Source organism: Lipophrys pholis (genome assembly GCF_963383615.2).
Source record: "Lipophrys pholis genome assembly, chromosome: 10".
NCBI classification, from domain to species: domain Eukaryota; kingdom Metazoa; phylum Chordata; class Actinopteri; order Blenniiformes; family Blenniidae; genus Lipophrys; species Lipophrys pholis.
Window position 1 is genome coordinate 2643889 of NC_137640.1, and position 23400 is coordinate 2667288.

Below are 23400 nucleotides of genomic sequence, written 5' to 3' on the forward strand. Positions count from 1 at the left end.
GGTACTTGCTCTGTTGGATCCGTGACGGCTACGTGATGGGCAGGTCTCCGCCGAATTCCTCAGAAGATATTTCCAGTGGCAGTTCTTTATTATTTCTTCTTTGTTTCCTAATCGGAACAACCGGAATGACTTCTCTGTACTTGCGGGGTGATGTGTTGCCTGTTTCGATTACATTCAGAAGTAGGGAACACGTTATTGAAGTGCGGTTGTTGACCAACACACGGAGTCACCGGGAGGCGTCGGACTGTTGTGGCTGTGCATAGTTCTTCGTAATCTCATCCACCAAATGGGATTCGACAGCCGAGTAAGATTTTTTGCATCAGTCCAGAAGATCTTGGTATTTTTTCACCTTAATCCCACAAATGCAGGTTCATTACAAATATGTCCGCATTGACAGTGGAATTAAACAGGTTCTACAGCTGGATGAAATCATTTCAAAGAACTTTTGTTACGGCAAATGAATAATCTATTTGTATGTATGGTTGTATGGATGTACGTACGTATGGATGTGTTTTTAAATTTTTTTATTTCCAGGATCTATATTTATTCTAAACATTTAAAAAAACAAACCAGAAAACAAAAATAAGAGACGATCATCCAAACGAGTCGTCCGGAGGTGACAAGAAGTTTAACTTAATTTAATCCGACCTCTTTACATCTTTATCGTTACAATCACACAGAATATTTATTTAGGTTTCATTTTTCTTAATTTACGCCAATGTTGTTATATCCTACACCCAAATAACAACAAACAAACGTAAAAAAAACCATAACTATTTTTACAGACAGATTATTTCCTCTCCAACAATAAACAGTGTAACACCATTACCCACAAGCCATTGCTTTCATGGCACAACCTTGTACCTCGCCAGAATCAGCTCTTTATATTATTTCTTTGAGCTGATTTCTTTATTTTTTAACCGTATTAAGTTTTATAATAGTTTAATCTCTGTCCATAAATGATTCTATAATTGTACACCACGGATGGTGGTACGGAAGCTTTTCTGGGTGGTGTAGACTTCATCAGTTTTTAACAGTAATTTCCCCCTGAAGTTGTAACTGTTGTCTCTCTCACTGAACATTTTCTGAATGTTGCACGGCAGCATGTTATTCCTTGCTTCAAACAGTATTTGGATAGTTTTGAACTTGATAGGAACAGTGAATTTTAAAGTTTTTGACTGTAAGTACAGTGAATTGGTGTGATCAAAGTAGCCAACATTGTATGATTCTTATTGCTGTTTATTTTCTATAGAGCACAACTTTTTGTGTGTAGTCATTTTTCTCTGGGTAACATTTCCAGTCCGTTCTAGTTTGGGCAGTCATTCATATTTAAACTCATATATATTTGGTGCTCAAGCAGGTTATCATTCAATATCAGGGTTTGTGGCTCAATCTACCATCACACTCTGTATTATAGTCTCATATCGTGTATTTTTACCAGTTCACCATTTCATCTATTTAAACGTCAATGGCTGTGAATTGCTCAATCTCCATTGGGAGCAATCTGAGGTGCAGTGTATTCAACGCAAACCAACCTGTCGGGGTTCAGAAAGGCCGGAAAAACAGTCTGTACGTTGGCAGTGTGCGTTTAAGAACTGGCAATAGCGCCGGCCCTGAACTAGCACCTGCTTCATTTTGGTGGAAAAGCTCTATAAATGGGAAGTGGGTCTATCTGGGATGACCCCTGTGTATTGTCCAGAGACACGCAGACATGGCAATATGGGGGTTCAAACCACCAACCCTGAGATTAGAGACTGACTTCCTCCCACAAGCTGAGCCACAGCAACTTTATAAGTAAAGCCTATTTACCATATTTAAACCTTTTTTTCTGAGGACTCTTGTGTCAGATGTCATGCTGCCCCCTTTGGCTGCTTTTCAAGATCCAACAACAAAAACCCTTTGATAACTCATAGAAACACGCCGGCTCTGTCCGTGACCCGTTTTTTTTATACCCCCTTTATCTCTAACAGACAGGAAGCCAACGCCAGACTCTGAATATGTGAATATGCAGATGAAGTGTAAGGTATCACAGTAGAGGAAGGGATTTCATATGCGAGGCTTTGAATGGGGCTCTGTGGGCCCGGCTCGGTATCCGCTCCCACGCGGCAAACCCGTAAGCCGACCCCGGGGCTGGACAGGTTGTGGTCAGTCGTGCCGGGAACGCGGAGGTCCGTGAGGTGAGAGTTTTTGCTGCTCTGAGGCGGGGAAGTAAAGCAGAAGGCGTGGACAGAGAACTTCTTGAAAACATAAACAAGGAAGGCGACACCAGATATGAGTGTGGACTCGTGTCTCCACAAACCGGTAGTGTGCTCGTCTCGCGTGATTTAATGACCATTTTCATATGACACATTAATAGAATTTGATTATTACTATAAAAAAGTAAAAAAAGTGTGCAATGATACGTCCATGCATCTTCTATTCCACTTGATCCCAAAAGCCAATCTCATCTACCTCTGGGCGATGACAGGATACACCCTGGACAGATCGCCAGTCCATCACAGGACAAACACAGACAGACAATCACACACACCAACATTCACACCGCGGGGCAATTTAGTTCCACCAATTAACCTCACATGCATGTTTTTGGACTCTGCGAGGAAACCGAACTACCCGGAGTAAATCCACACACACACACACGGAGAACTTGCAAACGCCATACAGAAAGGCCCGGCAGGTAATTAAACTCCGACCGCTGTGCAGCCCCTGTGTATAAATCAAACAAATAAACATAGTTTGGAATAATTTTCTTCTGCATCAAGCGCCCTTGTAGCAGCGACACTTACAGACACTACAGACATTTAGTTTGTCACGAAGGGGCATATTTTTAACCAAAAGCACCTCAGAGGTACTTAAATGTCTGGTTTTTATTCATATTCCACCAGCAAAACAAAGAAAGACAAAGATATTATAATTACAAGCACATGTATTGGGTAAGTTTGCTCAATTTTGTGAATCTGACGTTCACATTTTGCAATCTATCGGAAAGGATCGTCTGGATTTCTGAAAGACAAAGAAAAAGAACCAACCTCCAAGTCGGGGTATATTTCTTTCTCAACTTACTGGTTTTCTTCTTTTTCTTTTTTTTAAACAACCACAAGGAATGTGTTTATAGCATTTATTTGTCTTGCTTGTTTCTGCCACTTGGGAGTGTAAAAGTGAAAAATCCACACACTTCCTACACCCAAATAATAACAATAATAAAAAAAAATAATAATAATGTTAATAATTAAAGCTGCAAGCAGCCTTGATCGGGACCTTGCACTCCTTTGGCCGATTTAAAAATTGCTAAAGCATACATTTTGAAACTTTTAATAAGCAAGGACTTTTTTTTTTTTTTTTAAATTGGGGTCTTTTATTTTGAAAGCTAGCTAAACTCTAATCTAGCTAATCCCTACATATCCATTTTTAAGGTTTTAGGTGTAATTTTTGATAAGCAAGGACTTTTATTTTGAAGGAGTTTGGTGCTTTTATTTTGAACGCCAGCTCATTCCTAGCCTAGCTAATGACATAACATCCATTTCTATTTTTTATGTCATATTAATAAACAAGGACTTTTATTTAGAAAAAAATTGGGGGCTTTTATTTTGAAAGCCAGCTCACCTCCAACCTTGCTAAACACATAATATCCATTTTGATAATAATGCTAATGATAATTGTCATTTTTTTATTATTATTAGAACAATAATAAAATAATAATATAAGTAATTTTAATGAAGTGTAACAGTCATGACACTCATAGTTCTTCTTTTCATTTTCATTCCCGCCACATTGCAATGAGAAAAACATTTAATCCGTCGTTCACATAAAACTTACCCCCTGTTCAAATCGTCAAAATGAATATAAATGAGTAATTTAATCATTTTAGTGTTGGTTTGTTTTTCGATTGTAATCTTCATTTCTTCCCTTATCGGTTCCTTTGTGTGTGTGCGTGCGTGCGTGCGTGCGTGCGTGAGTGCGTGCGTGAGCGCGTGCGCGTGCTGTATTTACGTTTGATAAAAGTTTCAGACCTCACATTACAGGCAGAGGATGAACTCCTCCCTGCTGCAGCCGCTGCTGTTGTTCCGTTGAGCAAACAGCTGCACAGCCAGAGGTTGCTCTGGCGGTTTCAGCAGGTTGCTGGTGGATCGTGGGATTGTTTGGGTCAGCAGATCCTCTTCCTCTCCTGTGGGTTGTTGGTGATCCATACATCAGCTGCCGAACGTAATTTCTCAATTTGAACGTTTCATTGTCGAGCTTCAAACATATTCCAAAATCCCCCCCCCCCCCCCCACTCCCAGGATCGGATTGCCCTTGTTTAGGCCGCTCCTTCCTGGAAATATTCCTGCTACATGTTTCTTTGACATTGTCTTTCCGTTGTGGCGGGAGAAGTCGTGGAAGATGAAGGGAAAGCCTCTCCGCTGCTCTGTTGAGCCCAGAAAGCCTTTCCATTGAGATCTAAAACTTCCAGCTGAGCGCTTCCCCTTCCCGAAAACCCTTCCCCGCCACGGGCCTCCTTCAAAGTCCGCTCTCCCCGCGACGCTCCGACCCGGCATGCCGACCCCTGCTCCCACGTTCCCGCCCTGGTGAGAGAGGCGGGTGGAGCCGGGCGAGACTTGAACCCAAGCAATTGTCTTCTGCTAACCTCTGTGTGCGTGTGTGTGTGTGTGTGTGTGTGTGTGTGTGTGTGTGTGTGTGTGTGTGTGTGTGTGTGTGTGTGTGTGTGTGTGTGTGTGTGTGTGTGTGTGTGTGTGTGTGTGTGTGTGTGTGTGGTATTTAAAGCTGTGCAGCACAAAAGGAAGCGCTTGTTGTTAAAGTAAAATCACTGCAGTAATATTCCGGACTCCGACCTGGGAGTCCGTAATGTGAGCTTCATGTGGAGACGGCAAGATGCCTGGACTCCAAAATAAATGTGTCACATTAACAAAAGCACAATGATTAAGAAAGTTAAAGTGTTTGATCGCGCTTTATTTTTACACTTGAACATTGCTCTTCTCACTCCACCTGAGAGACCTTCTATTGAGTTCCTGTTTATACGACAACGTTTCCCGACAACGGACTTTTATTTTTTTATTCTTTTTTCACGTGCACACAGAACAAGTTAAGGAAGAGAAAGGGTGAAAATGAAACTTGGAACCCCGCAGATATAACAGACATTACACTGCATGACAAGTACAAGTACAAGCACAATCGACAGCCATCCAAAAAACTACAACCCCCAAAAAGTACTGGCCACTGACTGACTAAAGTACTCTACTGTAAGCAAATAGTCTGACATTTTATTTTCATTGTATGAAGTTGACAAGAAGCACTGGTCATCTAAGTTAGGAAAACATAATATAGAAAGTACACTGATGAGTTCATTCTGAAGCTATGCGAGGAGTAGTACAAGTTAATGCAAATAGAAAGGTATTAATTACTCACTAGGTGTTTTATTGTAGCACTGCTCAAAGGCACCAGTCTACTGACTGATTCCCACAGGAAGTGCAGCTGAAGTTCGTGGGAGGAAAAGGCTTCCTACCATGGATGTCCGTACAATGTTAACTCAGTTACAAAGACAATAATAAAAGGAACGTTTAACCAGGATGTTCCGGATTACGTTGCCCGGTGTACGTGGTCTGTTTGCTCATCGCCTCAGCAGCGTCGCCATGTTGTGATGGTCGGAGCCAACGGACGTGGTCGTCCCGTCGGAGCCATCGACTATCTGGAGCCACTCTAATAGAGATATATTGCAGGGATTAAATTCCCATCAGGGCCAACAAATTCTCTCATTAAACATGCTGCAATATCTCTTCCCAATAAGGACCGGCTTAACTGGTCATCATCTCAAGATTGATAACTGGTATTATTTATGTGTGTGTGTGTGTGTGTGTGTGTGTGTGTGTGTGTGTGTGTGTGTGTGTGTGTGTGTGTGTGTGTGTGTGTGTGTGTGTGTGTGTAAGAGTGTGCGTGCGTCTGCGAAGGTTGGGCTGATATTAGTGTCTGGCTGCTGCGGTATCTGTAAGCCTGTTACACAATCCATACACAACACACACAAATCCTGCATGCCTTTTGTATTACAGTTGTGTCACAGTACCTGTGTGTGTGTGTGTGTGTGTGTGTGTGTGTGTGTGTGTGTGTGTGTGTGTGTGTGTGTGTGTGTGTGTGTGTGGGTGTGTGTGGGTGTGTGTGTGTGTGTGTGTGTGTGGGTGGGGGGTTGGGGTCACAAGTTTTTTTTAAGTGCAGTGATTATAGAAAATCAAATGTTTGCGTCACCGTTGTGACAGGATGGATGTTCTCATAATCTGATCTCCAGTTTAATTCTGTAAATCAGAGTACAACTTTTTGGCCTTTGATGGAAAAGAACATTTTTAATTCCACTTAACCTCTTTTATCCTTTAAGACACGACTGTATGACCTGTAAATGCTTTGCACCACCGACGAGAGACTTTCCTTTTCCTGACTGGATCAAACGCAGTTTTTGGTTTTCATCTTTTGAATTTCAATCTTTTCAATCTGTGTTGGAATTGAATAAATGATATGCTTATTTCCACTGATTTTCGAACACTGTCAGACTCGGTTTTCCATAATATCCAGTCAAAAAAGCCCTTTATTCCATATTCAGATGGTAGAACCGATTCTTTTACACACCCGGTTGGTGTCTCTGCATCTGATTAAATGTGCTTTGTCCTTCAATTGCCCCTGAAGCTGTACGAGCATCTTGCCTGTCTTCTGGCACTATTGGTATTTGAGTAAATGATGATGTAAAGCACTGTGAAACATTTTAACTGTGCTAAAAGAGTGCGTTCACCTCTTAAAATGGTGAAGTTTCTCATGCCAAACATGCATGCGTCTTAATTGATCATCATCTATTTTTTTCCCTGGTTGCTCATCACCTTTCGGAGGAATTGAAGAATGTGCGGGTGCAGAGACGCAGAAACAACGTGAAGAGTGTCATGTGGGGGGAAAAAAGAGGCGGGGACACGCCGGGGGATGATGAAAGACGTGGAGGAAGGCGAAGAGATAAGAAAGTGTTAATGTCTCTAATCCGCTCCAGATGAAAGCTGTCGGTGTGACGGGGTTGGGAAAGGATAGCCACTCCTCGCACCACGCCATCTTTTCTCCTCCTCCTATTGCCACATGAGCCATCACCATAGAAATGCAGACACACACACACACACACACACACACACACACACACACACACACACACACACACACACACACACACACACACACACACACACACAGACAGATGTGATCACAGACATGCAGGGATGTGACTGGAGCGAAGGTGGTTTGTTAAGTTTCGTTCAGCCGGCCCACGCCGCTGGTCTTTACTTCAGCAGTGTTTCCAGCGCCAGGACGCTTTTCAGGCTTCTGTGTCATCACCAGGTTCCCCACCGACAGTGTTTCTGTCCATCGGGGAAAGGGCAGTTTACTGGAAGCCTGAAGGGTTTTGGTGGAAATTGTGCAAGAAGTTTGATTGATGGCATTTTTTTTATTTATTTTTATTACATTGTGGTGCATCAGGATTTCTTCAGCTTGGGCCAGAGAGTGACGCTGCACTGATGTCACAGCTGCCCTTTGCCTTTTTCTCAGCCTTTCCTAGGTACATGTAACATACATATAGGGGTGTGCGATATGGACGGAAAACAAAATTGTGATCATTTTTATTCACAATAATCAATAATTTCTTTACAGTGTGCACTGTGAATACTTGACACTGTAAAATTACATATCATCAAAAGAAAAAACTATTTACGAAAATATCTGCATACGAAGAACACATAAAAGTGTAACTATGGATACAAAGTTTCAGAACTTTGTATCCATAGTTATATTTTCTCACAAAAAGTTACACTTTTTGTGAGAAAGTGTTTAAACGTAGCAGTTTTTTTTTAAATTCAGTTTGTTACTGTAGAAGTCTGTAGGGTGGACACACGTCAAGTCCCATTCATGTAACATTCCAAGTAAAAATGCGTCAGTTAATGAAGCAATAATAACACAAAAATGACGAGTTTTTACTTGGAATGTTGCAATTCAGTATCGGTCCATCGCTACCTGTGAAGCTCGAACATGAATGCTATACATAAAGTCAATCCATCCATCTTTATTTACATAGTGCCTTTTCATACAAATACCACGTCACACAAAGTGCTCTACACAATTACAAATGTATAGACACACAATGACTTAATTCAAAATAAAGGCTCCAAACAAAATTAAAATACTTTAGAGAGGGTGTCAGGTATTAAAATCAGAAAACGAAGACAAGAAAATGGGATAAATTTACACATATTAATACGCGTTGCCAGAGCTATAACGTAAGAAAATAATCCAGAATAAAAAAGCCATAATATCAAATCAAATCAAATACAAATGAGTCAGAGATTAATGAATGAAGTGGGTAAATACAAATCAATTAACCACCCGGATAAAAGGTTTGATTTGTTTTGTCAACATTCTTGTCAGTGTAATATAATGACTTTATGAAACTTGCTGCAAACCTTTGCATTCTACATTATGTTTGAATTGATTATGGAGATTTTTGCCCGTCATCACATTATAGAATTGAGAACTAATGAATCTGGTTTATGAGATCACGTGATGTTTTCCTCAGCTGCAGAAATCTATAAACATAAACATGCTAATTGTTGCCTTCGACTAATCAGTTTCCAGCTCTACGTGCTTCCATTTACACATTTTATTAATCAGATTTATCCAAGTTAGGATCACAGGAAGCTGCTTTCCTTCCTTTTATACGACTCAAGCTTCTATTACCATCACACACACACACACACACACACACACACACACACACACACACACACACACACACACACACACACACACACACACACACACACACACACACACACACACACACACACACACACACACACACACACCCCGTAAACATCTCTAAGGAGACACTTCCAATGATTCTACCACACAGACAGGAAGTGGTTTATTGCCAGGTGGCACCGTGTAAATGCCCGGCCGTAACCTGCATCCAGCTCGTTTCTCCGTCCTCTACGGCGTGTGCGACATGCAGCTGTTGTGCTGCCTCTGTCCAGGGGGTCCCAAGCGGGGGCTCGAACAGACTGACCGGGGTTTTGAGGTGGAGCACAAGTAGAGAGAGAAAGAGAGGAGAGGTTGTGTAAATCAGGCATCATGTTGGACCAGAGTTCGGCTCCATTTTGGTCCCGTGGCTCCGTGACAGCGACCAGAGCGGCTCGAGTGTGTGTGTGTGTGTGTGTGTGTGTGTGTGTGTGTGTGTGTGTGTGTGTGTGTGTGTGTGTGTGTGTGTGTGTGTGTGTGTGTGTGTGTGTGTGTGTGTCGGTATGCGTTGTTGTGGCCAACTGTGGTCACGGAGTGTGTATTTATGGGAGTGTGTTCTTCGTGGTCATTGCCTCTGAATCCGTGTGTGTGTGTGTGTGCGTGTGTGTGTGTGTGTGTGTGTGTGTGTGTGTGTGTGTGTGGAGGTGGCTTCCTAAGCTCCACAAGGACAGCATTCATCAAGTGAGCGGTGCAGGGTGCTGGTGGATTTAAGTGGGGTCTGTGGGTGCGCGAGGGGGTAAAAGAGGATTTAAGGGTGGAAGGAGGAAGGGGGTGGGGTGGGGTTGGGGGGTGCATTTGGAGAAGAATGTGCCAATTTGTCAAAGTCACCCCACCACCACCACCACCACCACCACCACCTTCTCCAATCAGACATGATGCTGAATGCAGCCAAATGGAGCAACGGCTTGAGTCAGGGTTTGGAGGAGGGGTGGAGGTGTAAGGGGGACCAGTTTGCGACTTGGGGGGGGGGCGGGGAGGACTTACTTCATCACCTCTGCATTGGGGGATCACTTTGATGTCATCTGGTCCAAAGGGGCAGATTGAAAGTGTGAGAAGAAAAACTCCCAACTCCGAGTTCACTCCTTGTGGCTTCTTGACTGTAGTGAAAATTATACCAACACACCCACCGTATCAAATAAAGTTAAACTATTTGTTTTGGCTCACAGTACCAGATCCTATACCTTCAATGTTTTTTTTTTATTTTTCTTGGTGTTACAGCTCATAGTGTAGCAATCAACTTTTTTTAATGCATTTAAAGTGAAGCACCAATTAATATCTCTCAGTTCTTGTGACCTTGAGTTGACGGACAACAGTTTTCTTTTGTGTTTTCACAGCGACATTTTGAAAACGATGTCCGTTTCTTCGAAAATGACGGTGTAGTTCTCACGTTGGACCACTAGTGGATGCTGTTGGTTTTTGTAATGAAGTCACACACAAAATACGCCGCTGACATTAACAATGGAAAATACATGGACACTTTGTATGGACAGATGAGGAAGTTGGATCATTTTTCCCGGTGACTCTCGGCTCTAAAACGACCAAGTCCCAGGGGAATACAGACTGGGAGTCACGACACTCTGGGGGGAAAACGTTGTTCTTGTCCATCGACCTGCGGATGTGCAGAAGAACTATTTACTACGACTGTGTGATGTGCAGTAGCAGTGTCGTCACTGTCATCAGAGAGACGGAGCATATTCAGTGATTTCCAGTCTGGGCGCCGTATTCAAAAGGTTTAGTTTTCAGATCCTCAAACACCCAAAACACAAGGAAGGTTTAGTCTTTTCACTTGAAAATGTGTAAATGGACCCATGTGTTTTGCCCTCCTTTAGGGGTTGTCTAGCTCTGTGAGCGAGTTGGTTTCCCAGGTAAACCAGCATAAAGTACAGGAGGTACACATGAAATCCTCAAAAAAAAAAAAAAAAGAAAGTCCTAACAGTCGGTATTGTTGTGCTCCAGCCCCTCCGGCAGGACCACAGACTTGTTGCCATGTTTACGCACACGTTTATGCTTGCGAGGCGGCAGCAGCGAGTGATTGCTGGTAAATGTCTTCGGGGCGGATTGAGTGATTGAAAGAAAAAGAGGAATGAAAGTCTTCTCCTTCTATCTGAGTGACTCTTCCAGAGAATTTGTATTCCAGGCACCCTGACGCAACCCTGAAGGAATGGGGTGTATTACTGTGTCTCTGCTGTCTGCGCTCCTCTCCTGATAATCACTAATGCCGCGGTGCTGTGCCAGTGGCTGCTGGTATCAGCCCAAGGTGAAACCAGAACCCACTGGCCCTCCGCCAGAGGTAATAAAACCCTATATTGACATTAATTTCTCCGAATACCAGCTTCATGTCTTTAACCTGTACTTAATGTGGAAGTGAAAACAAAGTAAAACATCTAATGAATGTTTCCAGCTCCTTGTTGAATCTTGCCGTCCAAAAATAAAGAACCTCCGGCTGGAAAAGTAGATCCAATCCAAAGCACGCAATCTGCATCTAATATTATTGTAAACTTCACGTGCTATTCAGTGTGTAATGATTTTAATGTGCAATGAATATGGACGAGAACAGCGGCGATACAAGTGAGCTAAGAAAACACTAATCAACCGAGAGCAGCGACGTTCAAATACCTTTGTTGTGAATGCCACTAAAACTTCACTGTCACTGCTATATTGGACCAGGACGTACGTGCCTTCTATTGGAGTTTCACGCCTCCCAGCCCACTTAAGAAAATTATTTTGAAAGGTCTTGAAAAGAACACACCAGCCAATAGTTGATAATCAGATCAAGGAGGAACAATTCTGCTTTTTATAGATAGACTTTTTTGTTGTGAATTATAAGGGGAAAAAAACCGTAATATTTTATTGAAGACTTTAATATAATCTGTTTGAAAACTAATTATGATAATGAGTTTAAAAAAACAACATAGTTCTAACAGGTGTATTCGCTTTATATGAAGTCTCAAGTCCAATGCAAGGAATCGACACATGTACATTAATATTAATCCTTTAATTGCCTTTAATAGACTTTTGGGTACAAGAAAAGTCTAAACTAATAGTGAATATTAGGATGACATATTTGTTGAAATCTTAATTAAAGAAAATGTAACTATCCATAAAAGTCATGCAGATTAATGAAATGGGATCAATTCACGTTGAAACCAGATAAAGTTGAATTCAAAAGACATTTAAAATGGAAATTAAAATCTTTCATCCACATTATTCCTTGGTTAGCATTATGTAAGTCTCACAAAAGCTCTTTGTCATACGTATCTTCCTTTTTCAAATATGTGTATGTCTCCCTGTGAAAACCATCTGAATACAAGCATGAGTGTCTTTGACTGCTTTTGCTCAGACGCGCTTCATATTTCTTATGTTTCGACGCCCCTGAACGATCTGGCAGGTCAGAGGTGGTGAACACCTGTTCACATTAGTGTCACTTAGAGAGAGAGTGATGCAGGGGAAAGAAAGGGGGTGCAGATGACTGCCTGGAGGCAGACGGGGGGGGGGGGGGGGGGGGGGGGGGACTTTCCAGATTCGCCTGCATAAATCCTCAGTTTGACAGTCTATCTCCCGCTCTCTGTCTACCTGCCCCGACACAGGCTCTCACTGCACGTATCCCTCCACACATGAGTTAGCCGCCCTCCCACATCCTCGTCCGTCTTGTACACATCCACCTGATCTGTGTGCTTGTATTTGTTCATTGCCATAGCTGCTGCAGCAACACTAAGGGAGCAGAAGACGCAGGTTAATTAGACGGAAAAATGCAGAGATTTGATCGTAATGATGAGTGAGGTTCAGTGGAAAGGATTGGCGGGGGGATTGCATGTCGTACCATGTAGAGAGGAGTTGATGTTGTCTAAATGTGTACGATTCTGGGGTTTTATTTAGTTTAACTTTTTCTTTAAGTTGATCTGCCTCCCATTATTTAACTGTGTTGGATTTTTAACCCTTGGCGGGACAGAGATACTTGTTTTTAGCCATCCAGTTAGTTTAGATTCTGCCGTATAGCTTCTGAATTTTGGCAAAAACATTTTCCTGCGTTGTCATTCAAATACCGCAGTAATGTAAGTGATTCTCGTGGTCCCATACAGTATGCACTCCTATATTTTGATATATATATAGGTCACTCTGTAATGTAAGTCACACGAGCTGCCAAACAACTCAAATCGATGCGAATTATAGTCCGATAAATACAGCGATAGTCCATTCAGAGGGCAGCCGCAATGAAAGAAACGGCAAATGAGGGGTAAAATGTGTTTTGAAAGCTTTCTGGTGAAAATAGTTCCCCATTACAGGACACTGCCACGAGAAATAAAACCGTTTTCATCCCACAGTCAAGTTTAGTGGAAGAGAGATGAACACGTTCCAGCTTTCAACCTGAGAAACACTTGTTGTAATAAACAGTGAATGAAACGAGGTCTCTATGCTCTGTAATTGTTGTTACCCTTAAATTTAGAGTAACTGGCATTGATGTGATGTATTCAGGTCCTATTATTAGAGGGAAGTCGGCTTTTTTTGTACAGAAACTTGTGGCTATTTCAGGAGTTTAGGAACCTTACCTGGGGGTTTTGTAGGAGGAACTGACTAAATGAACCCCGGTCTTATTTTTATTGAGTTCTTGCTACTTTATACAGAATACAAATTTTACAGAATTAAACTTTGTCTGTGGGAAAGTATGAATGTGTTTTGTTGAGGCAAGAGGTGGATATCAGCCAATATTTGAGTACAATGTGGACAAAGGTAAGCTTTGAACAAAGTTATGTGCTAAAACATCTGAGCTGGTTTCATGATCGCTTCCACCTTCAACTGATATCACGAGAACCTCAACAAGCCCACGCTATTGCATCATTTGACATCTTACACAATCTTTCACACCCAATATTGGCTGTGTTTGCGTAGCACTTGTGTGTCTTACTCCGATTGAATTATTTTATAAACTTAAGACTGGCTTCAGCCAACAACCTGGGCCCAGCCCTTTTTCCTATTGGAAGAGGGAGAATTAGTCATGACAAGCAGATAGAAGGAGAAGAACTAATCTGCTTTTCCCTTTGTGGTTCAGACGCATCAGAACCACAACAAAGCAGTGTCATTTAGCCTCTCTTTGCATCTATAATTTGAAATAAATAAGGGGTCACTATGTTTTCGTTCCAGGTCCTGATAGCTGACACAAACGCTGCTCTGCTGTAGATCAGCAAAAACACTTGGTGTCTGCTGAAGAGACACTTTGCTGGTCTTTGGTTTGAAGTAGTGACCTGACATCCATTTCTAGCAGTAGCACCTTGGTTAAGCATTGAGATTAGGTCCAGGAGATTTATCGGATTAAACTGTAGTGATGTGTTATACGTGAACTCCAAATGAAGTTACATCAGATCAACAAGTCACTGTGTCTAAATTTAGCTGTGACCTTTCGATTCTAACGTTTTGATCAGAAGGAATTTCTATATGAATGAATTCTTGGTTGGATCTGCAAGTCGCTTACAAGCAAATTAATGTATGTGGTTGTTGTGTGTGTTTATACAACAGACTGGCTTGAGTGACACAGATCCAATAAGACTGAAGGTGGAGAGATTCACAATCTACTCACTGGAGTTTCACTGACACATTCATAAAGTGATTTATTCTTTTTTTTTTTTAAATAAACTTTATTTCTATTGTCTTTCAACCTGCTAAACATGTCATGGTTTTTAGCCGTTGTGATCCCAACTGCTCTCTCTGCCTAGGATATAATAATATAACTGTGAGTGAACAGCTGAAAATGGTAAAACATTGTCATGCTGAATGAACTCTTTTTACAAGTCCTGAACTTTGTGATCCGTCTGCAGCGTCTGATCCAAAACGTCCAGTGACATAAACTGGGGAGCAGAACTGCACGGAGGCTGGTGTTTGTATGGGAGAGCGTGGTCTCTCCTCAGCACTGGCTTCTCAGAGCTAATGAGTGCAGTTGAGCTGATGAAAGCACGGTAATGGATCTGTCTGAAGGCGCGTGGGTTGCCAGGTTGGATGTTAACCGCTCCGTCCTGGAAGGAATTCGCTCTGTTTGTCTTTGCTCTGTTAACACACGACTGCTCTCATTTCAGTTGGCCTGTGATGCGATGAGTAACGGTTTAATCGACAGTGGGTTTTTTTTTTTCTCCACTGACCCCCACTTATACACACACACTCGCACGCTCATCAGTCACTGATATGATCTGGATGAAATCGAATTCCACAATACGCTAGTGTTTGTCAGAGTGGCGCAACAAACACAATAATTATAATTGTTTTTATTATTGCTGCTAATAATAATAAATTCACATGTTCATAGCAAAGAAAAATTTTAATTGATCATTCGCTTGATTTTAACAATCCATCCATTCCACGCACACTTGAGCTTAATGTGTGTGTGTGTGTGTGTGTGTGTGTGTGTGCGTGTGCCTCATCGTGACAGATGCAACTATGACCAACTTTTATTCAGCCGTGGCGTACCTGTGCATACCTGCATGGCAATTGAAGGCCATGAGTTGGTGTACACACACACACACACACACACACACACACACACACACACACACACACACACACACACAGCCTTTATATAATGACAGAGAATGGAGGCATTAAGGCAATTTGTTTGATTTGAGTTGTCAAGGCATCCTGGACTCTGCCCCTCTCAGCTGGTTTTGATACTTGCTGTGTGTGTGTGTGTGTGTGTGTGTGTGTGTGTGTGTGTGTGTGTGTGTGTGTGTGTGTGTGTGTGTGTGTGTGTGTGTGTGTGTGTGTGTGTGTGTGTGTGTGTGTGTGTGTGTGTGTGTGTGTCATGGATCTATTTCGTGGAAGGTAACAGGAGAGGAATGGCCTCACACAGAAGGCAGGGTGTCATAGTGCAGAATGTGGTTTATGAAGTCCTGTCAGTCTGTACTGGTCTCCTCAGCGGAGGGGGCGCTGACTCCTGCAGGTCTGGTCGATGTCCTGATGGATTTAAACCTTGTATATGCTGACAACATGGTCATATTGTCTTCATGTTTGCAAAATATTTTATATATACCAAGATTTCTTGTAATTTATCTTTTAGAATATCGGAAAGTTTCAAATGTCTGGGAAACTCACTCATAAGTGGGAAAGTTACAGCTTCTAAGTAGGGAAAAAATGCCCTAAATGTGTTAGAAGTCTGAAAATGTGAAGTTTGAGAATGATTCATGAAGCATGTCACTGAGCACTTTTGTTAAATTCCAGGGAAAAGGATTTTTCCTACTTATGTAGCTCATGATAAACCTTATCATAGTTAACTCTCACATACTGCGTCACGTTACATAAAGTGTCAAAATGGACCTATTGGGACATTTGACAGCCGTGAAAATAACCTTTTGAGTTTGTAAAGTTGTTTATCAGTGCTGGAAATATTTTCAAAGTCAAATTTGCCATGTATATGTTTTACCTTGGGTCAAGTCAATGAAAGTTGATTCAGGGATTCTCAGATTTGTAATACTGGGTGTTTGTGTCATAACTGATATTTTCCACGAAATATTAAGTGTAAAACATAAAAGAAATACTTTCATGATCTTTCAAGCATTTATTAAAGATTAATAAACATTGCATCTCCATTTATACGGTAGGTAAATTTCAGGGAAAAAAATCATTCTTGCCCTTTCAACTGTCTCTTCATTGGCTCATAAGGACACTGACCATTTCCTCTCTTGTCAATTCTTCCAAACTGTGAAATGGGATTTCCCAGCTGGTAGCTTCCGGAGTTCCCAGCTCCGTGACCACCACAGGAATTGAGAGCTTCGGCGGCTATGCAGACTGCGAAGACCCCCGACACGAACCTGTTAGCTCAATAAACCTTGAACTAAAAGAGACATTTCAAGCTTTGAAAAACAAGATTCCTGTTGTTGAAGATCAAGACGCGCTGACTGAAGTGTTTTTCTTGTGACTGGATCAGTTCAACTTACAATTAAATACCAAATGGCATCTTTATGTCTAATACTTTGGAGGACGTATTTGTCTGGAGACTGGCCAGAAATGTCAAATAAACCAAGAACCTCTTGGGACATTAGTTCAGGTGGATGGACTGGAGGAGACGGAGTGGGAAAAGAGGAAAGACAAGAATCTGTTCATACGCAATCAATATGTCAGATCCCCTCTGGAGTCTCTCGCCCAAAACCCACAAAGTCCCGGAACCCAGATCGGCAACCAGTCCTGCTTCTAAAATGTTCTGGAAAATATTGCATGGATGCAGTAATTTAGCTCTTTTAGGAAGTTTGTGCTGCAGTTGATTGGTGCACTTCAAATATTTGTAGTCTCGAGAATCTTTGAGTTTGAAATGCAATTCGCTGCAACTGAATCATAGATTCCAAACTCCTTCTGATGGAACAGCTTCTGAGGAAACAGGAAGTTCGGTGTCTCTATGGTTTTCATTGTGAAAAGGGGATTGTAGTTTTTGAAGTTTCAGTTTGTTTTTGGATCTCGTTTCCACAGACGGCTGCCGCCACTGTGTTGTCCACTTGTTCTAGTGTCATTAAAAATGCCATCATGTAAGATACAGTCTTTGCCTGCGCATGAAGTGACTTCTCACTTTCTCCTGCAAATGATGTGAACGTAAATGAAAATGCCAGAATGCAAAGTAAAAGCATGAGTGGAGCGTCACAGGTAATTACGCTGAGCCGTGGAGTGTAATTGAACCTGATCAAACCTGCTCACTGTGTATATGCGAGTGTGTATACGTGTGTGTATACGTGTGTGTGTGTGTGTGTGTGTGTGTGTGTGTGTGTGTGTGTGTGTGTGTGTGTGTGTGTGTGTGTGTGTGTGTGTGTGTGTGTGTGTGTGTGTGTGTGTGTGTGTGTGTGTGTGTGTGTGTGTGTGTGTGTGTGTGAGTGCGAGTGTGTGAGTGCGAGTGGAATAGAGGCCCAGTGTTCTTGGGTCCCGGCTTTAAATAAGGGGTCTTTATCTGCCCGTGTGTACAGCGCTGGTGTGAAAGCACTAAAGGGCCGAAGCGTTTCCTCTGTACAGACGTGGTCGCTCCAGGTGTGGTGACCACGAACCAGCACGGCTTTTAACCGTCATGCCTGATTTGGAGCCAGAGGCCTACACACACACACACACACACACACACACACACACACACACACACACACACACACACACACACACACACACACACACACACACACACACACACACACCGGTTTACCATGCAAAATCGTGCACACGCACATACATTTCAAATTTAAACTTAATTTCCCCCCAAGTGTTCATTAAGCCCCCCCCCCCCCCCCCCCCCCCTGTTCTTGGCTCTCCGCTGTGGAAACAGGGATTCTGGGAGTTGAAGTATTAAGTTTGAGCTATGAGCTTCCTGATTGGCTCTGATGGGCTCCAGAAACAACCACCTCAACCCCGCCGCTCTGTATAAGTAAAGGTCGGCAAGTGTTTTCCTTTACAATTACTCAGTTTTTATTGCTTAGATATATAATTCATATACTCAGTCTTTAACTCTTTAGTTTATGCTTTTGGTTTTCCTTTTCTATACCCAGGATCTTATTATTGATTTTCAGTCTTTTTTTCGTATTGGCAGCTGCTTGTTTGTTTGGGTTTTTGTGTTTCATTCATGAATACTTTCAGGTGAGCTGTATTAAATAGTTATTTATTTATTTATTTAGTTATTAATCAACCGAAACCTCCCATCCCCTACTTTGTCTCCACTGTCCCACCTATTGTCCTTTTAATTATTCACCTCCCCTCTCTTACCTATCTTCCTATCTAAATGTATCTAGGTATCTTGAGTATTTATCTAGGTATCTATCACGATATTTATCTGGGTATCTGTCTCTATGGCATCTTGGTATCTGTCTAAGTACTTGTCTTAGTATCTAAGTATCTATCTAGGTAATACCTACACTGTTCCTAAATTTTGGAATGTACATTTTCCCAAATATTTAATCCAGGATTTGTTATGAAGTTCCACCTGTGTTCCGTTGCAGTTTATCCCACTACTTTACTCTCTCACCACACATCCAGCTGTCTTCGGGATTCTTCATCCTCAATATGGTTGTTGGTTTTGGACCCGGTCCCAGGAGCTATTGCTGCAAAGACACTCATCTCATTTATTGCTTGTTATTTTATAGCCCACTGCATTTTGTTCTTGGGTAACAAGAAGTTCTTGTCTTGGAAATATTTTTGAAGTATTTGTTTTTGTGATGTTGAAATGTGTCAGGGCTGTTTTACAGAAATCCACTCAATCACTGGCTAAATTTACATCTTAACACACTTCTTGACAGAGCCTATTGTTCTTACATTAAACCACCTAAACAAGTTAAATCTTCTTTCTCCATCCTGCTCTTTGTGGTTGCTCTCAGGGTTAGCCCAAACTTAATCCCAAACCGTAACTGTAATGTATTTTGAATTATTATTTGTTTTCCTTTTTTAAGAGCTGTCTCCATGTTGGTAGTTTATCGCCACCATTCTGTTGCTTCTTCTTGTTGTTATTTGTTTTTGAATCCAGGAGCAGCTGCTATATTGAGTTCTGTGTTACTGCTAAATAGTGTGCAGGGGTGGACTTCAAGATATTGGAGTCGACTGATCAAAATGACGTCTCCTTTAAGCTGACTGATGTAACTTATAATAATTCACATTATAGAGCATCTTCTTCCCACTGACGTAACTTGAAAAGATCTCAATGAGTGAATCAGTAATTAGACTGACCCACACAGCGCTAACAGTTGAGCTTTACTGCAATAATACTACATCCTAATTTATAGATTAACTGTAATCCACAGGTAAGAAGTTAAGTTGCGAAGGTATAATTCTCAAGCAAGGATTTCATTGGGTTCAATTTGAAGATGAACATTTCTACTATTCTGAGTAGATTCTTGTGTCCCCTATTGTGAAAGGCCTCTTTCTTTCTCCTAGATCTCCTTTGAGTTGGCCGAGTACACGGCTAACGTGGACGGCGTGGGGACGCTGCGTCTGCTGGACGCCATCAAGACATGCGGCCTGACGCACAGCGTGAAGTTCTACCAGGCCTCCACCAGCGAGCTGTACGGCAAAGTCCAGGAGATCCCTCAGAAGGAAACCACTCCCTTCTACCCTCGCTCACCTTACGGTAACACACACATACACACACACACATACACACACACACGCACATGCACACGCACGCACACGCACACACACGGATTACCTAAGCTTCTCTACCTTGCACCATTTATCAGACACTTGCTCATGGCCATGTAGGGGTATTCAAACGCAGATTGCTTGATGCCTCAGCAGCGCTTTTTTCTCTCTCTCTATAGTGTGTGTATGAATATGCGTGTGTGTGCACACATGTATGCGTGTGTGCGTATGTATGTGTGTGTGAATAGAGGGGGGCTTCAGTGCTCAGACTGCGCCTGAGCTCCCTGCACACCCTGAGGCCAAACGTCTGACTGAGAACTGGAGTGGCTCTCACTTTAACAAAGACACCTTTATATCCAGAGCAGTCAGCACTCACTTTGTGCACACACTGGCTACATACGCTCTCACACACACACACACACGCACACACACACACACACACACACACACACACACACACACACACACACACACACACACACACACACACACACACGTACACACACAGGCTGCACACGTGTGTGAGCGATCAGGTTTCATGTTCCCTGTTGTCTAAATGCTCTCCTCACTGACACTTTCCCCATCTGTCAGCACTCAATCCGAGGCTGCATGGGAGGTGCGTGCATACCATGTCCGAGGAGGGCTGCTCCTCTATTAATTAGAGACGAGTGGAGGGAGGGTAGGAGGAGGAATTGGGGTGGGGGTGGGGGTGGGGGTGGGGGGGGTGCTATGGCTTAATCAACTGGCACCTCCCTTCATTTTCCGTCGTATTGCCCTCATCGCATAGGGAGGCGGAGAAGTCTGCTTTTGGTCAATCAGCAGGAGTCTTGTGGTTCACGTTCCTGACGTTGAAATATGATCTCCAGTAACGCCGCGCTCAGCCGTGACATGCGGTGAAGTTACAACCTTTCTCTTGGAGATGCTGCGCTTCAGCCTCTGCAGGAGTCGCTGTTTGTCTTGTTGATTTCAATTAAAATCCATTGAAATCCATTGATGAGCAGTTGTGTGTCTGAAAAGGTTGTCTTACCTCAGTTTCTGTACTCCTCTGCCCCTCCTCGCAGGAGCTGCTAAGCTTTACGCCTACTGGATCGTGGTGAACTTCAGAGAGGCCTACGACATGTTTGCAGTCAACGGGATCCTCTTCAACCATGAGAGCCCGAGGAGAGGTGAGCTCAAAACAACAGAACAATGAGCTTTTTTCTAAGCCTCTGAGATGTCAAGATGGACAGAGGCTCATCAGCGTGCAACAAACTGCAGCTAAAAGTTCATCTAGGAATCTAGAAACACGATCCTCAACATAAAAGTGACATGCAGGGACTTGAGGTAAAGACTTTGAAGATTGAAGATCCCACCAGCTCCAGTTTGTCATGTTATCAAACGATTCAGAGGATCAGGTGAAGTCACTGTCCATTGACACAGTTCACCGTCCGCTCCACAAGTACAAGTTGAAGCAAAGAAGAAGCCATATGAGAACACAATCTGTAAAAGCTGCTTTTCATTTAAAGTTGTATGAGGTCGAAATGGAAAACTTTAACGAAAAGACTCAGATGATAATAAGTTGGATGGGCCTGCTAATCTATCGTACGCAGGACTTGCCGGGCTTCCCAAAATAACTGTCTGCTCACCTCTGATGATAAGAGGATACTGTAGTGTTTATGATGCGTGCAGCTTCGGCATGTGGGAAGGCTCCATCCGACGATTCCATAGAGGTGTCAGAGAAACAACTCCCTGTCCTTAAACTACAGGAACTGGTGTCATCACTGCAGACATTTACAGACCCTCGTTAGAGGGAGTGCTACACAATGGTTAGTTTGTCCTGAGTTTGAGTGTTAATAACAAATTCATAGAGTCATAAAATGGTTCCGTTTTAACCTGACTATAGAATCATGGAACAACTTGACAAATCCATGGCTCTTTTCTATTAGAATAACATTTGAAATATAAGAAAAATATTAAATCTGCCTACAGGGGTCACAAACTGGTCTGCTAGAGACTTTCTTTTTTTTTAAAGTTAAGTAACCACCATTACTATTTTGCCCATTTGTTGGAAATAAAACACAACACCAAGCAGCAGAGCTGAAGACCAGATGGGAGCAGTGCCATTGGTAATTTAGCAATCAAGCCGAGCAACTTTGTTCCTGACAAAACAGCATTAGTGTGAAAGGTGCATTTATTCATGAAAATTAAAAAAAAAAAAACACGACTTTGAAGCTTTACAAGTTAACTTCAACAAAAAAATTATATTATTCATGTACACTGCAAATGTTTCTTCTTTGAAATCCAACTAAGGTAACTAAGGTGTTTGACGGCCCTACCAATTTAAAGCAGTACGAGCTTAAGTAACCCATACCGCTTTATAAACTGATGTGGCTTTTATGAACTTTCCAATTAGTCCACTAAGGAATTATTACATCACATAATTTATTGGGACTTGTTGTGCGAGGATCAAATGACAAGTTGAACAAACCTTGACAACCTCAGTAACGGGCGCAGCCCACAAGAAAGCAGTAAAACACGCTAAAGCATTGTTGGATTGTGACAGAGTATTCAATTACACGCTCTATATACAGTCTTACTTATTCACCAGCATTGCCAGGGTTCATGTAATCTCTCTCTCGCACACACACACACACACACACACACACACACACACACACACACACACACACACACACACACACACACACACACACACACACACACACACACACACACACACACACAGGAGTGGGCTGTGGTCGCATTTTTAATATGTGCTGGGAGCCCTGAGGGTCGCGGGCGCTGGTTTAACCCGATTTACACGCCACCGCCACTCAAAATGAGTACCACATGAGCGCCGTACCCCGGGTCAGGCGCTCAGGTGTTTATGATTTATCCCCTAATGAAGGCACAGGCCATGACCCCGACAGAGGTCAGAGGTTACCCAGTAAACCCTAATGTGTTACCACAGATAGATAGGTGTGGGAAGCGGTGTGGGTTACAGGCCGGTTCCAGAAACGACGATGTGGTCACCGATGAGGTCTTGCAATGGAGAATTAGTTGACATAGTCAAACTGGGAGGGAATGGTGGGTGTTGGGACAAATGGGTGGGGAGAGAGAGAGAGGTGACGGAGAAGCAAACTTATTAGCAGAAAGTAACTCTACAGCAGTCCAGGTTGTGATGGGCGTTTTGGGAACCAATGATTGAAATGCTGTGATTTGAGCCGTTGTACGTTGAACCTTTGACTGGCCACTCTAACTTTGAGCTCATGGATCGGAGTTTTGGGATATGTCCTACTTTTTTTTTTTCCCCCAAGACGTAGGACTGCTTGAGGAGACTTATTAGGATGCAGAGTCACATTTAAATTCAAATTTACAGAGAGGGCAATGGCCCCTGTGTAAGTTGAAAAGTGGTAACCCACTGTTGGCAGTTGAAGTCTTCAGGTTTTGAAGGAATTCCTGAAGAGCAGCGAATGTGTAGATTTTATCATCTTTTATCATCTCTCTGTCCTTAAATTGTTCTGTTTTCTGTATTTTAACCAGCCG

General features: G+C 42.5%; 1 protein-coding gene across 1 annotated transcript in view; it reads left to right on the top strand.

Moving 5' to 3' along the window:
- Positions 1-23400, top strand: part of gmds (GDP-mannose 4,6-dehydratase) — a 204432-nt gene that overhangs the window by 39856 nt on the left and 141176 nt on the right. The window contains exons 5-6 of the mRNA XM_080473832.1: positions 19672-19864; positions 20937-21041. Of these exons, the coding sequence (XP_080329958.1) occupies positions 19672-19864; positions 20937-21041 (298 nt within the window). The remainder of the gene's footprint in view (positions 1-19671; positions 19865-20936; positions 21042-23400) is intronic.